Source organism: Brachycentrus maculatus, unplaced genomic scaffold (assembly GCF_059751285.1).
Source record: "Brachycentrus maculatus isolate JH-2025_06_01 unplaced genomic scaffold, ASM5975128v1 h1tg000069l, whole genome shotgun sequence".
Lineage (NCBI taxonomy): Eukaryota > Metazoa > Arthropoda > Insecta > Trichoptera > Brachycentridae > Brachycentrus > Brachycentrus maculatus.
Genome location: NW_028280823.1, coordinates 1,591,239 through 1,614,570, shown reverse-complemented (window position 1 = coordinate 1,614,570; position 23,332 = coordinate 1,591,239). Strand labels below are relative to the sequence as shown.

Genomic DNA, 23,332 nt, shown 5'->3' with positions numbered 1-23,332 from the left:
TGAAGTGTTATCAATGAAAATCGTATAATATAATATAAAAGGTCAAGATAAGTTCTTTCTGAAGACAAAATGATAAGATGATCGAGTTATTAGAAAAAAGAAATTTCGTAGTCTCAAAAGTTACTAATATCTATTCATATTTTGTATTGTAATTTTCAAGATATTTTTTATATTAAGGGGTGTCCTGAATCAGAATGCTCTAACAACACTTTTTGTGATTTTTTAAGGGGGGAAAGACAGATATATCAAATTTTTAGGTACGGTTTTATATATATTTAATGAATGCAAAAAAAAGTTTTAAAACAAATGTATACTTAAAACAGATTTCTAAGCCTATTTCACGGGCATGGCAGCAGTCTTCAATCGGCGGGAATGATCCGTAATTTACTCGTAATTTTTGACAGAAATGAAAAACCAAATTATTATGTTATTTTCTTGTGTAAACTAAAAAAAATTAAAAAATAATGTTTTTTTAGCGGGTTCGATAAAAAAGTGTGCTGTACCTAATAATTATTCAAATAGACTTTTTGTCTTTTTTAGTTCGCTTAGAAGTGAATTTAATACTGTAGAAAAATGTTCAATTAAATAAGTCGTTTAGTTAAGATCTTGCTCCAGCCAATTTAGAAAAATCGTGAAAATAAAAACTGGAGAAATCGCGTGTTAAAGTTTTTAATAGGAAAAATGTAATTTTTTAGTTCTTTACGCTGATAATTTGCTAATCAGCTAGTCCATAAAACATTCCTAGTTCTTCAAAATCCTTGATCGAATCTACGAGCTCCGCGAACCTCCTCACTGTTTGTGTTTTTGTTTGAATTTGTTTACATATTTACTTATAGTAAATTTTTCGTAGCACTATTTTTATCCTATAAGTATTGCGTAAAATAGGATTATCTCGCTACGCTGTTTATGAAGTGTTATTATTTTAAATTGACTTATTTTCACGTTATTCGCGTAAACAATTCGGGTTGAAATCCGCTTCATCCGCATACGTGAAAATAGTTCTCCACTACTTATTTGTCGTCTACCTTACTTGCATTCGTAAGGTAGACGTGTTGTTATTGAGACGATATTTCTGATAATAATGTGCTAAACGTGGAGCTTTATCGTTTCGGTAGCTGAGCTGCTTTAGGAGGTTGCGCTAGTAAATATTAGTTTGAATTCACTAATTTACTCGCAATACTGAATTGTTTATCTGCCCAATCGTGAAATCGCTGTCCGTTTTATAGTGTAGCGAAACCGCAGCGTTAGCACGTACGTTTTATTGCTTCTATATTTACTGTCAGGTTTGCGTTATTCCGCTCGCTACTCGCTGGCAATATAAAACGTTATCTCTACCGAACTGAAGAAGTGTGACTGTGGATTACTTTTGTGCCTGTGGCCGCGTAATATGATTTCCTTCGGTTACCGTTTAAAGCGCTTACGGTAAATCACGCTCCGCGCAACTGGCATAAAACGGGCATTAGATTTTTAGCCATTTTACAAACAATATTCATACACAGTATGCCGAATTAGTACAAAAATAAACCACGCTATTTTTACGAACAATGCGATAATATAATCTGCATAACAGCTACTTTCTGTGTACGTTGACAGTAAAGACTTTATATTTCTGTTTGGCAAACTGTTTGTTTGCTCCATGCAATCGAATTGAAATTATTTACACTGCAACTTAAGGGTTTCTATTATTTGTACACTTGTATCTAAAAGGTATATGTTGTGTTGGAAACATTTCTTCTTATTCGTAGATACTAAAATAAGAATACAGACTTCGTCAGATTTCGAGGATCGTTCTAATAATTTTAATATTTTAAAGGAAAATAAACACCTTAGGTTTACTTATTATTTAGATATATCTGCAACTTTATATCAATTTTTAAATTAGAAATATTTTATCGTTGCAGAAGACAGAGTTTCGTTTTTTTTTTTAATACTGTTAAGTAAAATCTCCGTAAGTTCTTTAAGAAATGGAAATGTGAAGCGAATGGATAACGAGAGACTAAGAAAGTACAATACATGTAGCGAATGTGAGCAGGAGAACAGAACGAGGACGACCGAAAAAGACTTGACACGATCAGATCGATCAGAACTTAGAAGTCTGCGTAATCAGAGGGCATATATGACTAGATGTATGGATGTGAAGGAAGCGAGGAGTGTATGTCATGGCGTTTCATCCTCTCTGCCTACCCCTGCGGAGAAACGGCGTGATGGCAGTAGTAGTAGGTAATAGTAAAATCAGACGACATCGCGTAGTGTTGATTCACACTCCAATCTCCCGGGAGTACTGTGAGATCGCCGGGTAGCAGAAAGGCGAGGAGGTAATAAACAAAGTGACGCGAGATCTGTTTACTGTCTCCGCTGCATCCCATTGAGTGTTCACCACGCGCCTTGGAGCGTGCCGCAGGTGCGGTCCGGACGCCGAGGGGCGAGAGGTCGCGCCGGAGAGGTAGGGGAGGGTCGCCCCTCGCTGTCACTGTACCGCAACCCTCCTCACCCCCGCGCCCTACGGCCGCCCGCTGCCAAATAGACAGTCGAGTAACGTGACCCATTTGTACGAAGGCTTCCCCCCTTATTCTATTAACGTTTTACGAAAATAATAAAGTCGAGAGCAAAAAGAGAATCAGGTATCAATTCCATCATGTGTTGATATCATTAGAGCTTTCCAATTTTATAGGGAAATCTTTCTTATGCCTGCCGTGCTCGACATAACAATGAATATTTTTTTCTTTAGATTTAAAAATCGGCTTTATACCCCACGTATTTCCTTAGATCATTTTTTATTATTTTTTAACATTTTTACAAAAGATAAAAAAAACATTTTCTAGATATTTCTACTTTTACCATCTTAAAATAAATAACGCAGTTCTCTCCAATAAAGAGACTAAGCTCTTGTGGTTGGAGAGGGACTTACATTTATTATTTAATGATTATGTTTGTTGGTAATATAATTATTTTTATTATAATTTTTTATGTGTTTTTAATAGATATTTTCGTTAACATTTTTTTTATAATTTTCACACTCTCAGGACCGTCAAATTCCCATAATATATTATGAATTCAAAGTCAAACGTTACCCTTTTAACCGACTTCATTTCGTCCATTTCGTCCATTTTGGATATTACTGTTTTTGAAATGTAAGGATTTATATCAGCGATTACTGGAGGTGGCTGGGAGACCAGAGAATTTAGATTTTTGTACATAAAATATCTTTAAATTTGATGTCGTTTTATATAGGTAGGTACTTAATGTGTCAGCATTCAGCGTAACTACTTTTGGAATTTTAGATTCATTTAATTTTTAATCAGAAAAATGATGAAATAATATAATACTATGTATTCTATAGTTGCAATATCTCTAAAAAAACTTTCCAGCCTTTCTATCGTGATCGATAGAAAGCTAAAAAATTCTTCTCATAATATGTTAACATACGTATGAAAATGATGATCGTTAATCGTATTAAAACTTAATTTTACACAGAATAATTAAAATTTCGAATAGTTGCTATATTCTATTTCACTGATCGACTATCCGTCAAAATACCATCAATATTGTTAGATGTGCGTGTTTTTATTTTTTATTTTACTGTCATTCCACAAATGGTACGATAAACTAATTTCACTTGATTTGAAAAGTGTAGGCAGGCATTCGGTAGGCTTCTAAAATTTCGTCGACGTGGCCTTTTAAGTCGAAGCAAACAAAAGAGCATGTAATTAACACCCCCACAACATGGGGGCATTGTGTAGCGTCCTCCTTTTACTCGGTGGTTGAATTTTCCTCGGCAAACCCTGTCGCTTGTCCCGCCGGCACCCTCCCCGGGCCTTTGTGGACGTCCTTCCAGGGTGAAAAATGCGCGGGAATTTTTCTTTTTTTTTCCATTTGTCGGACGGTTTCCTTTGTCGGGTATTCGGTCTCGGATGGCGGCTCGCAGCATCGCATATCTCCGCCGGCACCACCACCGCGCGGGGTGCAATTAATCGTCATTTTCGACATCTCGAACGACTTCAATCGCTGTCGTCCGATTTTCTTCTGGGTCCGACATCATAACTTCATTCCTCACTGAATTATGTCAAATTGCATCATTTTATTTGTAGGTGTTTTTTGTACATATTTTTTATTTAGGAATTTAATAGATCAGTAAACACGTAAATGAGTAACAAAACAAGTAGATACTTGTACTATTTCAATTATAAATTCCCACAGCTGTTCCTACATTTATAAAAATGACTGGAAGAGGGATAAGAGGGAAGAAAAGGGGAAATATCAAAGCTCAAGTCAAAGGACAATGGCACGAAACGAGGGATACACCACGATACATATATTTTTTATTGCGTTCATATAATGAGATTTCTTGTCACCTGTTGATTAATTCACTATACACAAGTGAATATTAATTACAGATACAGATACGGTCTTGTTTGCACTGGTGCATAGGGCACTGCATTCGCTATCCATATATATCCAGGTCACCTAGGTCGGAGTTATCTACGTCATCAATCTTACGCTTCATCTGTGCGTTCTGAGTATTTGTGCCTGAAGATTATAAACTCCATATAGGTACTCTCATCGCGGAAAAACTTGTTTCCTAAGCTGAATATAATTAAAGTAAAGCACTTAAATTAATTCGACATTCAATAAAAATATATAAAAAAGTCTATTTTTTATATCTTTTTAGAAAAATCCCGTGAAATCTCGTTAAAAATATGGAATCTCTTTTTTTAACTAAATGTTTGATAATGCTTAATACGCATTTTTAACAACACACTTTATAAGTTTCGTAAAGAATTTGTAAATGTTTTCTAATGATAATAGCCTCGGTTATTTGAAGGTCCTAATGTGTTCCCTGGTCTCTAGCGGTTTCTGATCAGTTGACAGAAACCTGTTCTTTAAGTGATATAACTCATAACGTGCATTGTGCATACTAATAGCTCATTTCAACAGAAGCTAACCGGGTACGCGCCAAACGAGTCGTGCTTTCGCGGAATCATTTAGCCAATTCAATTTAGGGGATTACCGAGAAACCGAGCAACAACCTTTGTGGAATTCTCCAACAAATTCAATACTTGATATTGCCGGCACTTTAGCTCGTAATTAATTTGGCGTATATTCGTGCAAACATTGTGGAAAACAGGGATGTGAGTATTTACTTGATTTATTTGATATAACCTATGTTCTTATCAGGGGGTTGGGGTGAATGTTTTAAGAAGGAATACTGATAAAAATATATAGATATTTCAGTAAAAGGCACAAGTAAGTACACATTCAAAACTCAATCAAAATGTTATGATTCTCCTAATATTTACTTTTAAAAAATACATTTAATTTTAATATGGTTACAGAAGTTTATTTAAAATTTAATTCATTTTCTAGAATCTTAAAATTAATAACGCAGTTCTCTCCAATAAAGAGACTAAGCTTTTGTGCTTGGAGAGGGACTAACACTTATTATTTGTTGAATGAACCAAGAGTAACAAACATAACATTTTGTCACATTTATACATATTTTAGCCTAAGTATATAAATAGCGTTGTCAAAATCGTTTTTACCATATAACGTGATGTATACAAAAATTTCAAGGGATGCGGAGTATCCACAGCGTGTATAGGCGTAACTCGCTGGTACTTGTCATTCAAATGTACAATATTTATAAGTAGACTTTGAAGAAATTTTTTATATTAGCTACTTAGATTTTAAAAATCTTTTATTCCCGGAAAACCGATGTCATCTTTTCCGTTTAAAAATATATAAAATATTTTTCGTAAAAAATAAAATATTTTTCAAAAAAATATATATTTGGCTTGTTGCAAAACGCCATATTGGATGTTTCAAATTTCTTTTCAAAAATTCTACTCGGGTGAAATATCACGGATATTAAGAATAGAATATCAGCAGCAAGATGGGTGCCTCGCTTTCAAATCATTCAAAGTGTCATTCTAGATGTTGTAAATAATGATTAGTGTGGGATTTGTAGCCATGATGTAGTAGAGCCGGCAGCTGTGGCCGAGAGGGAGTCAGTAGAGATGTTCAAAGGAGCGGAGAAAGTTTCGCGTCAGCTAACAATAGAGGATTATTTGCATACGGGATCGGATGGCAGCCAGATGTATTCAATCCGCATTCGCGAGGAACGCACTCCACAGATCTTACTACTAGTACGTAAGTATTAGGTACAATTCGTATTTCGTTTAGGAGGAGAAAAATCGATGTATGAACTTGAGATTGTATGTAAGTGATAGGAAAGGCAAAACTAAAATGTGCGCGTTTTTATTGACAATATTTTTAAAAAAATATATATTTTACAGAATTTGGTTCCTTTTATGTTTTATTTCCTTGGGTGCATTTCATCTAAATTTTTGATCGACATTTTTGTTAAATTTAAATTCATCAACATTTTTGTTAGATTTAGTTATAAAAAGTATAAAACGGTGTTTGAAAATGATGTGGAATGCGTCGAAACGTGTCACAATAGATTTTAAGAAATATTGGTGTTTATATATAAAATTTAAATTAAAAATCAGCCACTTTCTTGTATTATCGGTATAGTGTTGTATTGCCACAACTGGGATTCGCAACTTAGTAATACGGCATAGGACGCAGCTACCTATGGCCACAACTGATACCTTCCTTAGTAATACAGCGTAGGGCGCAGCAACCTATGGCCACAACTGATACCTTCCTTAGTAATACAACGTAGGGCGCAGCAACCCATGGCCACAACTGGTACCTTGCTTAGTAAAAAAAAGGTCATGTACTTCGCAAACTTCGCATGCCTCCCGAGAGGTGCCATCAAGATTGTCTTATACGCAAGGCATCAGGTTCCCGCCGCCTAGGACTTCCACTGCTGACAATCCGTCGGCAGTTCTCGTCTGAACTTATATGAACACGTCATTACGCCTGAACGGATATGCATAAATGAATGGAACCTTGCTTAGACACTCGGTTTATGGTATATGCACCGAGAAAGCACTTCGTTTTCGATCCAGCTGAATCGGTCGTGTGTGTCGGCGGTGCGAGCGGTACGTAATGGCCTTTCGGATCGGTAAACGCACCGAGCTCCTCGGTAAACGCACCGATCTCCTCGGAAGCCGGTCGGTACGTGCGGCACCCGAATCCGTCTACCGGACAATAAAAGCGCTTAATTTTATTACTAGCCATTAAAATTCGGTTTTGTATTACCTTGGTAATTTATTGCACGATGGCTACGCCCATTTCTTCGGGCCGAGTCTCGCGAATACTTGGCTGATGGCCAATGGCTGAGATTCAGCGTATTGTCCATGCAGCACTATTAATAGTGCCTAGTAAACATTTAGCGTTTATTTCCCTTCATACTCTTGCCTCGCGAGCAATGATACTGGTGTATTATTTACTATATGTGCAATAAGGGTAATAAAAACGGAAGTGTTTACAAAAAGTGGACGGTTCCATTATCCTCACATGCGCATACCACTGTCTTCTTCGCTGTCTTCCCCACCTAGCGACGTCTTGGATCTCGCATATTTCCTTATCCTGGTGTTCCTTATTCTCGTAGACTCTTACCAGATATGCTGCTTAGAGTGTTCATTTTGACATTCTTAGCGCGTTTTTTGCTTAATTTTAAAGTACCTAATTAAATAAATGTGACAACGGCGCGCTGCGTTACCCCTGGCGGTGCCACTAGCGCTGTCACGTGTCTCGCAGACTGCAGGATGACCACGGTTCGCGCCGAGGTCCGGCACCCTTCCAAGGACCTGTCCGCCGTCCTGCGATAATACGGCCCTTTTGTTCCACTTTGTGCCGGCGCGCCCATTCACCATGGCCGAGCTCCTCTTATTGTTGCTATTCATCTGTTTTTTGTTGTTGCCATTTCTTGTCTCTCTTTCTTGGTAAATGCCAAACGGCACTCGAATCGGTGCGGCATTCAATTTCGCAAACATGTTTCTAAGTTAATTTATAATTTGATTGTGAACACATTTTCATTAAAGAAATTCATACTAAGGGTAACCTTCTACATAATGGTCCATTTATTGTTATTTTTTTATAAACAAACATAAACTATGAATAACAGTACCAAATTATACTCTAGGAACTGTCTATAAAATAATAAAATAATAATAATAAATAAAAAATTTTACATACTTAACTTCATTCTTTAAAAGTCTATAATCTCAAAAAGACAATTTATGCTACCTTTTAAATTGAACGATATAAGTAATATTTTAGCTACAATAATTTACTACTACTACTACTACTACCATCACGCCGTTTCCCCGCAGGGGTAGGCAGAGAGGATGGAACGCCACACTCTTCTGTCCTGACATACACTCCTAGCCTCCTTCACATCCATACATCTAGTCATACATGCCCTCCGATTACGCAGACTTTTGACACCGCCAGATTTTAGGTTCTGATTGATCTGATCGTGCCAAGTCTTTTTCGGTCGTCCACGTTCTGTTTTCCCTCTCACATTCGCCACATATATTTTCTTAGTCATTCTCTCGCTATCCATTCGCTCCACATGTCCATACCACCGCAAAGAGCTCTTTCTAATCTTTTCAATTATTCCTCGTTCAGCCTTACATTCCTTTCTTATATCGTCGTTTTTAAATCTGTCATACAATGATTTTCCACACATTCGTCTGAGGGAGCGCATTTCAACAGCATTCACTCTGCTTTCATCCTTCCTTTGCCAGTTCCATGTTTCGCTTCCATACATTAGTGTCGGTACTAGCACGCCGTTGTGAACCGCTAGCTTGGCTTCCATGGACATATTCTTATTCCCAATCACTCTGTTAAACGCACCATTTATTCTATTCCCTGCATTCACTCTTCTCTCAATATCCTTATCCACTTTTCCATCCCTTGTGAACATGCTTCCTAGATATAAAAATTCTTGCACCTGTTCTAGAGATTCATTGTGCACGATAATCTTGCATTCTGTCAAATCTTTCTCTCTTTCAAACACCATGACCTTTGGACTTACCTTCATTCATTGCCAGATCATTTTCCATACATACATCATACATTCTTGACTTAATTATAATGTTGGTTACGTTTTCCAGAAAGGGTAGAAAATAAATTATGTCCACTCATGTATAAATCAATACATAATACGGCTCCAGAGTATCTAAAAGAGCTGTGAATTCCAGACGAATTCATTAATAGACGTCTCATCCCTCGATCAGCTACAAATGCTATGAGTAAAGTGATCTTACCAGCTTGCAACCAGCGCAATAAATTTGGCTACTGTGTCTTTGCTGCTGCGAGACCGAAGGCGTGGAATGCTCTTCCACAAGTAGTTAGAAACAGTGAGGGGGAGATGATCTTTAAAACAACAAAAAACGCATTTATTTGCTTAATCATTTCCATAATCTCTTTTTCCCCAATTGAATTACAGTGAATCGCCCTTTAGGTAGTATTTTACAAAAACGGCGCTGTTTAAATTATCCAAAATCGTTATTATTATTATTATTATTAAAATTATAATATTCCCACTTAGTTCTATTTTTATATTGTATTCTATCTTGTAAAATCGGGACAATATTGTTTCACATTTTCTATAAATTTCGCAACTTAAGTTCATAAAACAAAAAATTGGTTTGCAAGAGAAGGTCTGTCAGGAAGGCTAGATGCTTCTTTATCAAATCTGGGAATGCGGTGGGACAGCTTCCAATATAAGGACATGATATTGAATTAACCCAATCTTATCACATTCGCCAATGCGATGAAGGCAGAGTGATCAGTTTTCTACTTGAGATGCCAGAGCTCAGAGCTATATAAATATAATATTAAATTTCAGTTTTATAGGGTGGAAACGGTTTTTTCTGGTGACAACACCTCCTGGAACCAAATCTGAGACCTCATGCGTGCCAGCACGCAGCACAACGTGCTACTGTTTTGTTAGGAAGTAAGGTTAAGTAAGGTGACTGTTGATAACGACAAGGTGTTTTTTAAGTGTCTAAAAAATAATAAAAACAGAATTTCCGATATCCACGCGCTGGTATTTTTGAGTGTGTAAGTGTGTTTAAATGTGTGTCAAAAAAATAATAAAATGTAAAAAAGCTCTATAAAAAATCTCTATTATTTAAAATTCTCTATTTCACTTTTTAGTGTCTAAAGTGCTTTTCAAAATTTTTTCAACGTAAAAAATCTCCATAAAAATCTCTCCTTAAAGATTTATAGATTGTGCTACAAAATGACTGCCGAATCAATTAATGAAAGTAAAAAAAATCTCATTTCCTGCTTATCTGTTTTTTATCATACGAATCAATGCATTTATCTTCGAAATTAAATGTCTCGATTATTTTATTTTAAATCGACAGTATTACGTGCGCCGATTTTACGCGTATAATACAATCTGAATTATATTCGCAAAAGTAAGAAAATAAATTCGCGTGATAAGGAATAATAAATTATTCTCGCGTAATGAATGCCATACCGCGCCGCGATGACTTGTGTAGTGCCGATTGATTTATCTCTCGCGATAAAATCTCACTAAAAAGCTGTCGGTGTTTGTATTTTTGTGCTGCGTTTTCCTTGGCTTCAGTTGGCAATCGGATGGCTTTAAATGTATTGAAATCATCTTAGAGTCTTCCTTAGGATTCTAATTTTTGCTGTAGTAGGAGTGATTTTTATTAGTTGAGTTGGGTTTATGACGTAAAAGGTCTAAACGGAGTTAGATGGATGAAAAAAGAGGCGGATATAGAAATTTTATATCATATGCTGCAGTGGAGTGATACTTTGATTAAAAAACCAAGTCTAGATGGTAATTAAATGAACAATTAAGTGTTAAAACGAGACATGTTAAACCCTGATGATGACAAGGTTCTTGTCGAAACCGGTTAGAGAAAAAGTACCAATAAAAGTGGTTAAAAACAAAGAAGTTTTATTTTATAAAGTCTAAACGAGAGTTTATGGGGAATACTTAGGTTTTTTTATTCGATTTTGGACAACAAACGGACCAATTATATTAGGTTTTTGTTGTAAAAGAGTAGGTGTAGGTATCGCCTCCGTAGTGTAATGGTTAGCGGGTTCGGCTTCCGTGCTTGAGGTCCCGGGTTTGATTCTCGAGGAAATAAAAATAACTGCGATTTTTTCACTCTAATATTTATATATTAATAATATTACTCTGGACTGATGGTTGAAGCGCAGGACTGAAACCCTCGCTTTCACGTAATTAACGGTCAAGGTAACACTTTGTCGATGCGATGCAGTGCCCTACACACCATTACCGATGCATTACAGATACGGATGATGGTTAGAAGGAGAACATGTAGGTTGACAATAATTGGAAATAAAAAATCTGTTTTTTTTTTAAAATATTGAATTCTAATTAATCTATTCAATTTTCAAATAAGAAATTATGCAATCTGTTTCGGTCATGCCACAAAGGATTTTAAATTCAAAATACGTTTTTTCAGTATTTGGCAAAGGGTTGTCGTTTGCTTTTTTTCAACGTTTTTTTCTGGCAGATACTATTTTGACACCATGTATAGCGTATAGGTATTGGCCTATTATATGCACGTCAAGACGCTCATTTTTACCTTTATGCTATACGGTGGCTGTACATTAGCAGTGGTCCTCCGCGCTTGCGCACCGCCCTGGCAGACTGGGTCGGGGCGGGAAGCCACCCCCCGACACCCCTGGATTACCCCCTCCCCCCTACCCCCTACCCCCCAGCCCGCGGATACGAATGCGGGAAAATTATTAATTAACCCCATCGGGAGATTTAAATTTCCTAATTTGTTGCGCGGAAGGTGTCGAAGGGGAAAATACGTTGGCTGGTGTCGTAATTTGTCAGAAATTCAATTTCTCTGGTAAATTGGTTGTTGTAACCTTCGCTTTACGCACTTGCGTGTATCGATATAAGGGATATCAATGCAACCGACATTCGAAAAGGGGGCAACCAAACAATCTACATGGTATATATTTTATTAAATCAAATATTGAGGTAAAATATATTCATTTTACAATTTCTTTAAGCTCGTGTTAAGATTGAATGAATTTTTAGATGTCCATAATTAAAAACTCTTATATCGTTATTCTGATAGAGCTCTGGCTCTCCGAAACAAGGACAATTACTCTGAAGTGATAGTCGACGTCAGACATGACATGACTCATGAAGAATAATATAATTAAAAAAAAAATTAAAACATGTCATTTACAGAGACACTTTTCTACACCTTGCTTTAAAAAAAAATATGTGTTATTAAAATTTGGTAAATCATAAATCATAAAAATATACCATTATGGTCGCGACTGGGTAGGTACTTGACATGCACTAAAGACACATCTTTGATGTATAATTACTTATAACCCTTATCCGCGCACCCAGTGGTGCATAGGGCACTGCATCGAATTGACGCAGTGTTTTATTGATCATTACTTACATGAAGGCAAGGTGATCACTCTCGCGCTTCATAAATAATTCATGTATAATAGACTCAAGAAATATTCCATTTAAAAAATCCTTGTTAAACAAAAAAAAATATATAAACCATAATGTACGAACTTACACCTTACATATTGTCTTGTTACCATTAGCAATGAAATGAAGCGATTCCATTCAAATTTTTCGTTGCACCTTAATGATAATAATAATTTTGGATAATTTATGTAGCGCCGTTTTTGTAAAATACTACCTCAAGGGCGCTTATACAGATATGGATTTATATGATATGAAAATGATAATGATATATATTTTTTTTAAAAGAAAAGCGTCGTCAATCGGCTGAGTCTAAGGGGGGAAAGTGCTGCCGTCGCATAGCAAAATTTCAAGAGCGATAAAAATTTGCACGAGGCAATAAAGTCGCTATCCAAATTGAACCGCTCTCTAATTGAGCCAATCGTCTGGCGTGTTTTGTTCTCCGTCGACAGCAGCCCCTTCGAGTACTCACTTCCTGATGATATAATAAAGTTGTCGCTAGTAAGTCACCCCTCGCCCCCGCGGTGGCCGGGATGGCGTAGCCTCGCGGCAGCTGCACTCGGTGCAACATGCACTCGCTGTAATGTGATGTGTATTGTGTTGTGTGTTGTGTGTCGCGCACCAGTATGGGGGGAGGCTCGCGTGTCCCTGTGTTGGGGCACATATTGGGCTATACACTATACACTACACACCCGACTTATACCTGGCGAACATGCAACGTACATAGGTATTTATATGCAACCCTAGGGTGACCATACTTCAAACCATATATATTCAAACATTTTTTTTTAAATTTAGGCTTTACTTATTTTATTTATTGTTTCGGTATTCACTTTGTAGTAAGACATTACTCAATTGTAAATAAAAACATTTGTTTTATTTAGCATTTGATTAACATATTTATTTTAATAATATTTTATAATATCCATTAAAATTGACATTCGTAGATGAAAGCATCTGTAGCTTTTAAAACTAGTCGTTAAAAATAAATATAATACTCAAGTGGTAAAAAACAAGTGTTTTCATTTACAATTTAAGTTTTATTAACAGTGGTATTTACCAAGTACAAATTAAATTAAAAATGGATAGATATTACCGCAAGGTTACTGCCGAATCAATTAATTAAAAATATTGTTATCTAAAAAAATCATTTTTCTTGTTTCAATAATGGCCTGCAAATTTTAAGTCACTGTGACCTCGCCATAAATTGAAATTTGAATCAGCGTTGTCTGGCATGTGTGGGTTGTGCTAAAGGTTGTAGAAAGTTAATCATGATAATGAGTATTTTATGTGTCTACATATGAAAAGACTTAATGTATACAAAATATTTTGTATTTGAAAAGCATTGTTAACTTTGTGGTATGTGGTAATATATAGTCTCCTTATCGTTCATCGTTCACTTTGTGTAATATCTCTACTATAACTGTGGTTAACTATTGACTGTATATAAATATATAGTCTATACATTTTTAATTTAAGATTTAATTAGTAAATATGACTATTTCTTAAAATATACAGTGATACGTGTTTCGATACGTGTTTCGACCGCATCGTTTTCAAACACCGTAAAATGATGCGGAATGCATCGAAACACTTGTCGCAATAGATTTTAAGAAATAGTGGTATATATTTACTAAGTAAAACTTAAATATGGATAGATTCGACCACAAAATGACTGCCGAATCATTAATGAAAATAAAGTCTATGGTTTATCTGATGAGGAAATTGTTATTCCGGAATCGGTAGTCGTAAAGTAAAGTTTTTAAGTGTATCTAAAATAGATTACAATTTAACGTAATCACAAAACTAAGAGCTTCAGTAAAAATTGTGTCTTTATCATTCGATATTCAGTTTGGAGCACGCACTTTTGTTGTATGTTGCCAAGATAACGAAATTACGTTTTAAAAACGGCCTCTTTACATAATGTTGTCGTTAGCATTCAACTGACGTTCGCGAAGTAATTTGATATAGATGGTCTTATTTACACGTCCCCCTCCCGAACGGTTCCAGAGTTTCCCCAATGCAGCTCACCCTATCTCCTGAGCATGTGCCTATACATACATAAGCCCGCTATGTACTGCAGTTCGGTGTAAAAGTAAAAAAAAACCAACCGACCCTTCGCACCGGTCTCGGGTTCGCAACTCGGGGCGAGGGATCCAGTCAACTCCTATCCGGCGGCCGGGAACATTGTCCGACAAGTTACCCGACCGGGTGAGTTACTGTGCCGGTGTAAACTCGCTCGTGAATCACCGCGCGTCTGTGATTTTCTTTCGTGTGATTTATTTTCTCTCGCGAATGGTTGTCAGTTAGTTTCGTGTTTAGCTGTTGTTGTTTTCTAATGCCGTTCATCAAAAACGTAAGCATTAAAAAAATATATATATCTGGCTTTTGTTTTCTTTTTCAATGTACCACCTTTTTATATTAAATATAGTTTTACCCCTTGTATGTATAACAATACGGTACACAAGCATTGTGTTTTCAGATTGAAACGAATTAAATGTGGTATATTGTCATAAAAAAAACATTTTCATTTCTTATCGATACTTGAATGTAAGATGATTTAAGGTTCTGTCAAGTTTATTTAACGATGAATCATGTGTGTAAGTAGAATTGTATTTAATTCTGTATTGCTTAGAATAATAACGTAATTCAAAGTTAAAATTGTTAACTTTAATTTACTTTTTGTTATATTTTAGCTGTAAATATTTCGGCCTAAAGAGCCAAAATTCAGATAAATTATATGTTCATGTATATTTAAGAAATAGATGAGTGACAACTCTTTCCTCAAAAAGTTTTACGAAAAACCCTTCAAAACTTTCTTTCCAGCCGAAGGACCCGAAGTTCGCGGAACTCGCAGGTAGGCGGTACCGACCGTGGAAAGGCACCCGTAGATAACTATCTGCCAATAGACTTACCAACGATTCAGGGTACCTACGTACCGAGGCAAATACTCGTTGAAGATTTTAAAATGTTTTGTTTATTTTTATTCCTTCAACCTTCTTTGTAAGTTTCCTAACTACTATCGCACATAATGGTAAATAACATTTTGTTTTGAATAATAATAATAATAAACGGTTTTACCGGGGTTGTTTATTAACTGTTCGGTAAAACCCGCTCATTTGGGCAGTAACGGATGTGTTTAGGTAGGTTGTACCTGGCGGTAATAGAATTGTTTACTTCCCATATGTTGCCGCCACGGCACTATCCACACGCGATCCGCTCGCGAATGTAGGAACGGGACGGCGATACGGCGTACTAATAGTGGCGTTTCTGTTTCAGAACAAAGTGGAGTACTTCGTGAAGTGGAACGGATGGAGTCCGAAGCATAACACCTGGGAGCCGGAGGAGAACATCCTGGACGCTCGGCTGATCCACAGCTTCGAGCAGCACGCCAGGCGGGAGGGGGGGCGCCGGGGGCCGCGCCGGCGCTCGCCGCCCTCGCCCTCGTCCTCCTCCTCTGAGGACCGGCCCATCCTGCACGCCGGCGCCAAGAGGAAGGCCGAGGTGCTGTCCAAGGAGTCGGGCAAGATCGGCGTCACCATCACCACCAGCCCGCCCGCGCTCAAGGTGCCGCGCCTCGCCACGCCGCCGCCGCCGCTCAACAACAACTACCCGCCCAAGGCCAACGGGCGGGCGGACCGGCACAGCGCGCCCCGCGGGCTGCCCGAGGGGCCGCCGGGCGGAGCGGCTCCGCGCACCGGCGCGCCGCGCCCGCCGCACTCGCCCGAGGCCGACACGCACACGCCCGCCTCGCGGCCGCAGTCCTCGGGGCCCGCCGACCCGCCGCCGGGCGCCGGCCCGGGGGGCGCCACGGCCGCGCCGGCCGCCAGCCCCGCGCCCAGCCCGGCGCCCGCGCCCGCCGCGCCGCCCGCCCCGCCGCCCGCGCCGCCCGCGCCTCCCGCGCCGCCCGCGCCCGCGCCGCGCCGCCCCGCCGCCTTCTGGCTCGCGCGCAGCACGCTCGCCAGCCAGATCTTCATCACCGACGTGACCGTCAACCTGGAGACGGTCACCATCCGCGAGTGCAAGACCGAGTGCGGCTTCTTCAGGCCGCGCGACCAGCAGCGGATGGCCGACGTCACGTGACACTTCCCCTTCTCCGCCCCCACCCCCCCGCCGGGGCCCTATATCTCTAAATAGTAATAACTCTATCGCGTTTTTATCAATTAATAGATATATGTATATACGTATATATACTGTCGAGTAAACAAAACTGTTATGTATAATAAATTATCGACCTAAGTAAATAGCTCTTTGAATATTGATCGATATTTAATAGAATGAATGTGGATTGATTTTGTACAATAAATAGAAAAAAAATTGTACATACGTAGAATAACAAATTTTCCATTACAAAATGTAGCTCGCTAAATTATATTGTATTTCCGAAACAATTTGGAGAAGGTTAATTTTATATAAGGCGTCTAACTTGCGAATCAATTGTACCTAATTTATGAATATGTTATTTATGTGAATTTGTTTCGTCTTTTTTATGTCCCCATAATGATTGAGAATGGACTTTTAAATGTTGTAGATCCGAATAATAATGTCGTTTTGTTAAATCTATACATCAAATTAAATGTTATTACAATCAATACATGAAATTTAATATTATTGAAAATTTTGATCCAGGAAATTAGTGTTTTCAAGAAATCTAGCTTTTAGATAATGTTTAATAAAAAGATAGATAAATTGAACACAATTTATAATTATTGTGCGGATAATGCTGTTTCCTGTATATGCTGATTTACATTTTTACTTATTTTTTTCAATTATTTTACAAATTGCTTTTAAACAAATATAACAACACCTCCGCTTGTACAATGTTTAAAAAATTAAATGTTTATAATTTTCGTCAATACTAATATAAAAAATAATAAAATATAAAGTTTTCAATTATAAAAAATGATATTCTTTTAATTGATCTTGAAACTAATTTAACTATAAAAATGCCAAACTTTATATGAGTTCCCGAGGACCATTGGAGCTTAAGTAATATTTGACTACAATTGAATTAGAATGTGTAGTTAGATTAGATTTGGGGACATTCGTAAAATGTATGACGGACATCCAACCTGTGGTTAGCACCGAGGCAACGCATGTAAAGAATGTAGTGACAACAAGCATGTATCTTAATTTTTTACTGATATGTTATGTTCGTATTTTATATGAAGTTTTCAAAAAACATGTTGTACTTATTTTTAAATGTTTTTACTGAACGCTTTTGGTAAAATGTGAGTTTTCTTACAGTCGTACATTCTACGATAGTCCCGTATTAATGTACATGGAAACAAGTCTAGGATTAACTAAATGATATGTTTCAAACTCCACTTACTTTAGGGCCAATAATAAAACTGAAAATCAAAATTAGAAAGGAAAAAAGTGATCACTATCAGGAATAGATATTAGTAAACCGCGTGAATATCCATGCTTCTGTGTTGGGGCATCTATGTATGTATAATATCTTTCGAAATTATGATCACCTTTTTATTTGGTAAATTTTGTTGAGTAAATTTATGTTGTTTTTGAAAATGTTAGCTTCCCTGATCTATGTTTTTTTTTTCATTTTTACTTCTCATTTTTTACCCACAAAAATTTATTCTATTCCGATATTATAAAAATGACTTCTTTTTCATTTACATTAACCGAAAAAGTCATAAATATTTGGGAGCCATTTTACAAAAAACTGTTCAATTGTTGCTGAAGTTCCTCTGGCTTTCGACGCTTCATATTATGTAATAATTATTATATTTGTATCGTGAATTGAATTTAAATAATAATTCATTATTATTTCATGTTTATTTAAAATTCCTAGTACTTTACAGAGATGATTTTATATTCCATTTTTAGCTCGTAAGGAAATGTTACTAATTTATTTAGAATTTTATATTATGTATTTGATTATTGTTTAGTTATTGTAAATACTTTATGAAATACAGGCAAACTTGGTTATAACGAGCGCGATGGGACCGACTTTATCTACTCCTCATGCACCCCGGCCTTACTTTACTCCTTATGTCATATATATCTATCAAGTATATTTACATGGCACTTAATATTACTGAATGTTTGGCCGAGGTGCCGGACCAACATGGGTTCATTTGGCACAGACACCGTAAGGGAGGGAGATTTATATGCTGGTATTAAACTACTCGTATTATCTTGTTTCTTTTTAGTAGTAACGGGGTGCTAGATCTATTTCCTAACCGCTGTTAACACATTGTTTACATCATGCACATATTTGTGCATTTCAAAAACCTTATGCTGCGACACTATGCACATTTCTGTGCATTTTGGTTACATTCAACTTCATATACAAAAAAACATGTCTTTAATGTCTAATTTCCTGTCATATTTGCTTATTGTCTAGCAGATAGGTCTTTGTAATACAAAAATAATATCATTCTTTTCTGTCATCATTATTTCGAAGCGATCTAATATCGCCCGCACCAAGTTACATTTCTTCAACAAAATTCACCGAAACCAATGTGTCAAATATATCTTCTGAAATCTAAGAGGTCATGAATATAATACACTATGATGGAATCGAAGGAAAACCGAAATTGCATATTACTTTTTCATAACTCAATTATCTGTAAAAAAATTATTGAACCAAATTATTTATACGGTATATCCATGAAGCTAGCTCGATTGTACAAAGATAAATCTTCACTCTAGTATAAAGTATTTTCTTACAAGCGAGGATCGGCGTAACCAAGTTTGACTGTAGTATTTGTTCCTCATATTGCTGTTCCGAGTGAAGTAATATAATGTGGAACAGTGCAGTCAGTAATTCGTCAGTACCTTACTGTATATGCAGTTCTAGTGAATCTTGTAATAAGTGTAATTATTTAATGTTATATTGTAAAACCCACTCTTTTGTAAATATGACATTGTAAGTTTGTTATTGAGACCAATCCCAACTGTAAATTATTTTACCTATATATTATGTAAATAAGCAATAAAACAAAGTCTGTAGTACAAAATTGTTCTTATTTCAAGATTGCACATAACCCAAAATACAGTTCAGTGGTCAGCATGATGTACTCATGGACAGGTGGCCGGGTTCCATTTCCAGCATGAGTTGGAATTCTGCAGAAGCTGAACGATCATTGAAACGAGTCCCAGGTTCGAATCCTAGCAGGATCACTAATCCTGGACACTAAATTGTAAAGCTGACATTGGCTTTGTATAATTTACAATAAATAATACTATACTATATTAACATCATTACCTAACGTAGCTGTATGAGCAAAACATATCGCTCACTCCTTTTAACGTCGTATATCAAAAAACTTGATTTTTCAGGAGATCATTTTTAAAGTTTAAAAATATAATTCAATGCATTAAAAATAAATATTAAGCCACTTATTGAAGTTTTTACTGTGCAACAGTTCTTTTTATGTAAAACCTGAATGTTTTTTCTCCATTTGAAAAATATTTAGTATATTTAAAAACAATTAAACTACCTTTTCTTCAAAATGCAAAAACAAGTAGCAGGTAAATATTAAGTTAAAAATATGCCGCTTTTGCTGGGATATAGAACATTTTCTGGGCATTCTAAAAACATGCACAACTGAAAATTGACTTTTTTGATATATGACGTTGTTGAAAGGAGTGAGCGATATATGATAGACTTTCCTCTGTCTGTTTGAGAAGAGTCCTTCAGTTTTTTGGATACATCGACAGAAGAAACGATAACAGTTTTGAAATGTTAAGTCATGGGAGGGCTCGAAAGTAGTGGAAGAAAAGGAAGATCCCCACTAGCTAGACTGACCAAATCGAGGCTGCCATAGGTTCATTGGTGGTTGGAGCGATGCGGATAGCGGTGTGTTGCGACAGGTGGAAGATAACTACACAAATTGTTTTGAGGATAAGTGTCACAACACTCTGCAATGAGGACAACAACGCAGAAGAAGAATTATTTAACGTCAGTAGTATGCAACATGTCTGCCTCTGTGGTGTAATGGTTAGCGTGTCTAGCTACCATGCTGGAGGTCCCGGGTTTGATTCCCAGGAGGGGGGTGAAAATAAATATTGGTGATTTTACACTCAAATATTTATTTAATAATATACTGGACTGATCACTAAAGCGCAGGAGGAACCTTGCCTTTGTGTAAGTAACGATCAAGATAACACTGCGTCAATATGATATAGTGCCATATGCACCATTGTGTGCGGATAAGGATAAGAAGAAGTATGCACCATCGTGCGGACAGAGGACAAGAAAAGAAGAGAATTTTATTAGAATCTATATGGTATTTATGAATGATCAACAGAACCCTATGCTGTGCGGAACGGGAGTTCCGCAAAATAAAATTTGATTAAAAGCCATAAAAAAGAAATATAAAATTATTTGGAACAAGTTCAATAAAAAAGCAAATAAGGCTGTTTTACAACTTCATAAAAAATTGGAAAGGTTTAATTTTTTTATAAGCAAAACATATCAAAGAAATATTTAATAAAAAAAACATATTGTCACCCCAATGCAGAACTATCCTTACTATATATGTATATGTACATAAAAGGAAATTTTTCAGGAAGGCACGATCAAAAGTGAGCTCTCTCCATCATTTATTAGTATGTATTTACTTTTGAATATTAATAATGTTTTAATAACTATTTATTTACAACAAGAACATTCTGCACACCAAAATTGGTTGCACAAAGAACACAATACATGAATAAAAAAAAATTGCCTTTGGACGGTTCTGCATTCGGGTAATAGTATAATGTAGAATCAAAGAAAGAACTAAATGCTGACAGAATAATAACACAAATATGAGTTTTTTTTCCCATTTGGAACAAATACAATTAAAAATATAAATAAGATTAAAAGTCACACTCGAAAAGATGGTGTCACCTGAACAAACTCTTACCTGTGGAATAAACAAGGTATTCTGTATATACATTAATTACAGCACCCTTTCAAAGATGGCGATTTACCATCTACTTACAGCTAATTTGTCATTAGTCCCCCCCCATCGGAGCCATATTTGGAACCAAATAAAACATCGGGAAATGTAAAATATATGTATATTTGCATAAACTATAAATGCCAGAGGATTACACATGGAAATCAAATAATAAACAGAATATGTACTATAATCAGAAATCTTAATATTTACAATAATAATAAATCCTAATAATAACATTCGAATAATCACATAAAAATGGTCAAAATATAAAATAAAATGTTAGAAAAATTACATGATCAAGTAGTTGAAAATTTCAACTTGTAAAATAATATTTTTAAGTAATTGTATTTTTTAAAAATCATGCCATAACATGTGACTCAAAATATATCATCGGGCATATAAAAATTTCAAAATGCAAGCCAGAATACTTGCTAGAAAGCATAATATTTCATGTTTTTAAAGCTATATTAAAAAGTTGTATTTTGTGATTTTACATAAAATATCTAACAGTCTTTATTCAACAAGGTACACACTGAAAAAATAATTAAATATAATACGATAATGGAATGAATATGCGCAGTAATTTTATAATATCGATAACAGCAAAAAAAAAATACACAAGTAATGTGTTCAAAAAGGATAACTCGTGATCGTAATGTAGACCATTTATAATTATAATGCATTTAAAAAAAGATTATCATAAATTGTTTTACATTTATGGTGGCTAATTTAGTGCACATTGCAAAAATCATTGAATTAAAATTTTACACATTACTTTCTATTGGATTTATTTTACACAGTAGAAATTAGTAGAATTATCATAAACTTTTAAATAGTTTGGACGGTTTTTTTTCCAAATCGAGAACTTTGAAAAACAATATGAAATATGTGGATAGTATCATCAACGTACATATAAGGGTCATGTTTGTATGTACATTGTACCATGCGGGTGATATTGTAGGCGCAACCACCATATCAGCACTTTGATATTGTCAATAACGCCAATTAAATAAAGATCCTATTTAATAAATATGCTTAAAAATAATTATACACATGATCTGGAAAAAATCACACACTTTGGAATGATCCATTTTTTTCAGTTTAAGTGTATATTTATTTTGAGTTTTGAGTTCCTTAACTGAACTAGGGTTTATGAAGTTAGTTTGGGAAAGGGTCAATTTACTATGTATTCAAGTGCTATCCTGAAACCATTACGAAATATTATACCGAAACCATGAAATATCAGATACATACATACATATAGGTAGTTGAGATAAGATGATCAAATGATTTTTAGATTCGATGATAAATATTTCAGCTGACAGTATAATAAATTTAACTGTGAATTTTGCATAGCCAAAAATATAATGACTTACTTACAATTTTGGATTATTCTCTTATCAAAACACTACAAATACAAATATAATTACATATTACAGTAATATGCGCTGTTATTTTTGATTACTAATCCATCGGTAGAATTTGTACTCTGCGTGATAAAATTCATCATCATCATCATCAAACCCTTATCCGCACCGCAATGGTGCATAGGGCACTGCATATAAACGCAGTGTTATCTTGATCGTTTACACATGAAGGAAAGGTGATCAGCCCTCCGCTTCAGGTACCAGTCCAGGGTGATATTGAATAAATATTAGAGTGAAAAAATCACTTATATTTTATTTGACCCCTCCCTGGGAATCGAACCCGGGACCTCCAGAATGATAGTCGAGCGTGCTGACCATTACACTATGGAGGCGGATAAAATTACCAGCATCGAACGAGGAATAGGAAAAATACGTAATATAAAATTTTATCTGAAATTTGCAAATAATGTAATAATTCTGTCAGTATGTATTCCTGAATATTGTAAGAGAATATTAACATGTCACCAGTATTATGCACATTAATCTCGAGAGAATACTGAAGCGTCGCAAATTAAACGCACACATCCAAATATAATATTTTCCATTCACAAAAAAACTAGAGTGAATATAACGCAAAGCTGTAGCACCATTTTCATAAA

At 36.0% G+C, this 23,332-nt stretch overlaps 1 protein-coding gene across 3 annotated transcripts in view; it reads left to right on the top strand.

Annotated features, from left to right (window-relative positions):
- Positions 1 to 19,368, top strand: part of Pc (chromodomain protein polycomb) — a 45,941-nt gene extending 26,573 nt beyond the window's left edge. For 2 of the 3 annotated variants that reach the window (XM_088256956.1, XM_088256957.1), the window contains one exon: positions 15,671 to 19,368. In XM_088256956.1, coding sequence (XP_088113082.1) covers positions 15,671 to 16,474 — 804 coding nt within the window. In that variant the 3' untranslated portion in view covers positions 16,475 to 19,368. Of the gene's footprint in view, positions 1 to 14,555; positions 14,748 to 15,670 lie in introns of those variants that run through there. The other variant, XM_088256958.1, reaches the window with a different exon arrangement.
- The last annotated feature ends 3,964 nt before the right edge of the window (positions 19,369 to 23,332 follow it).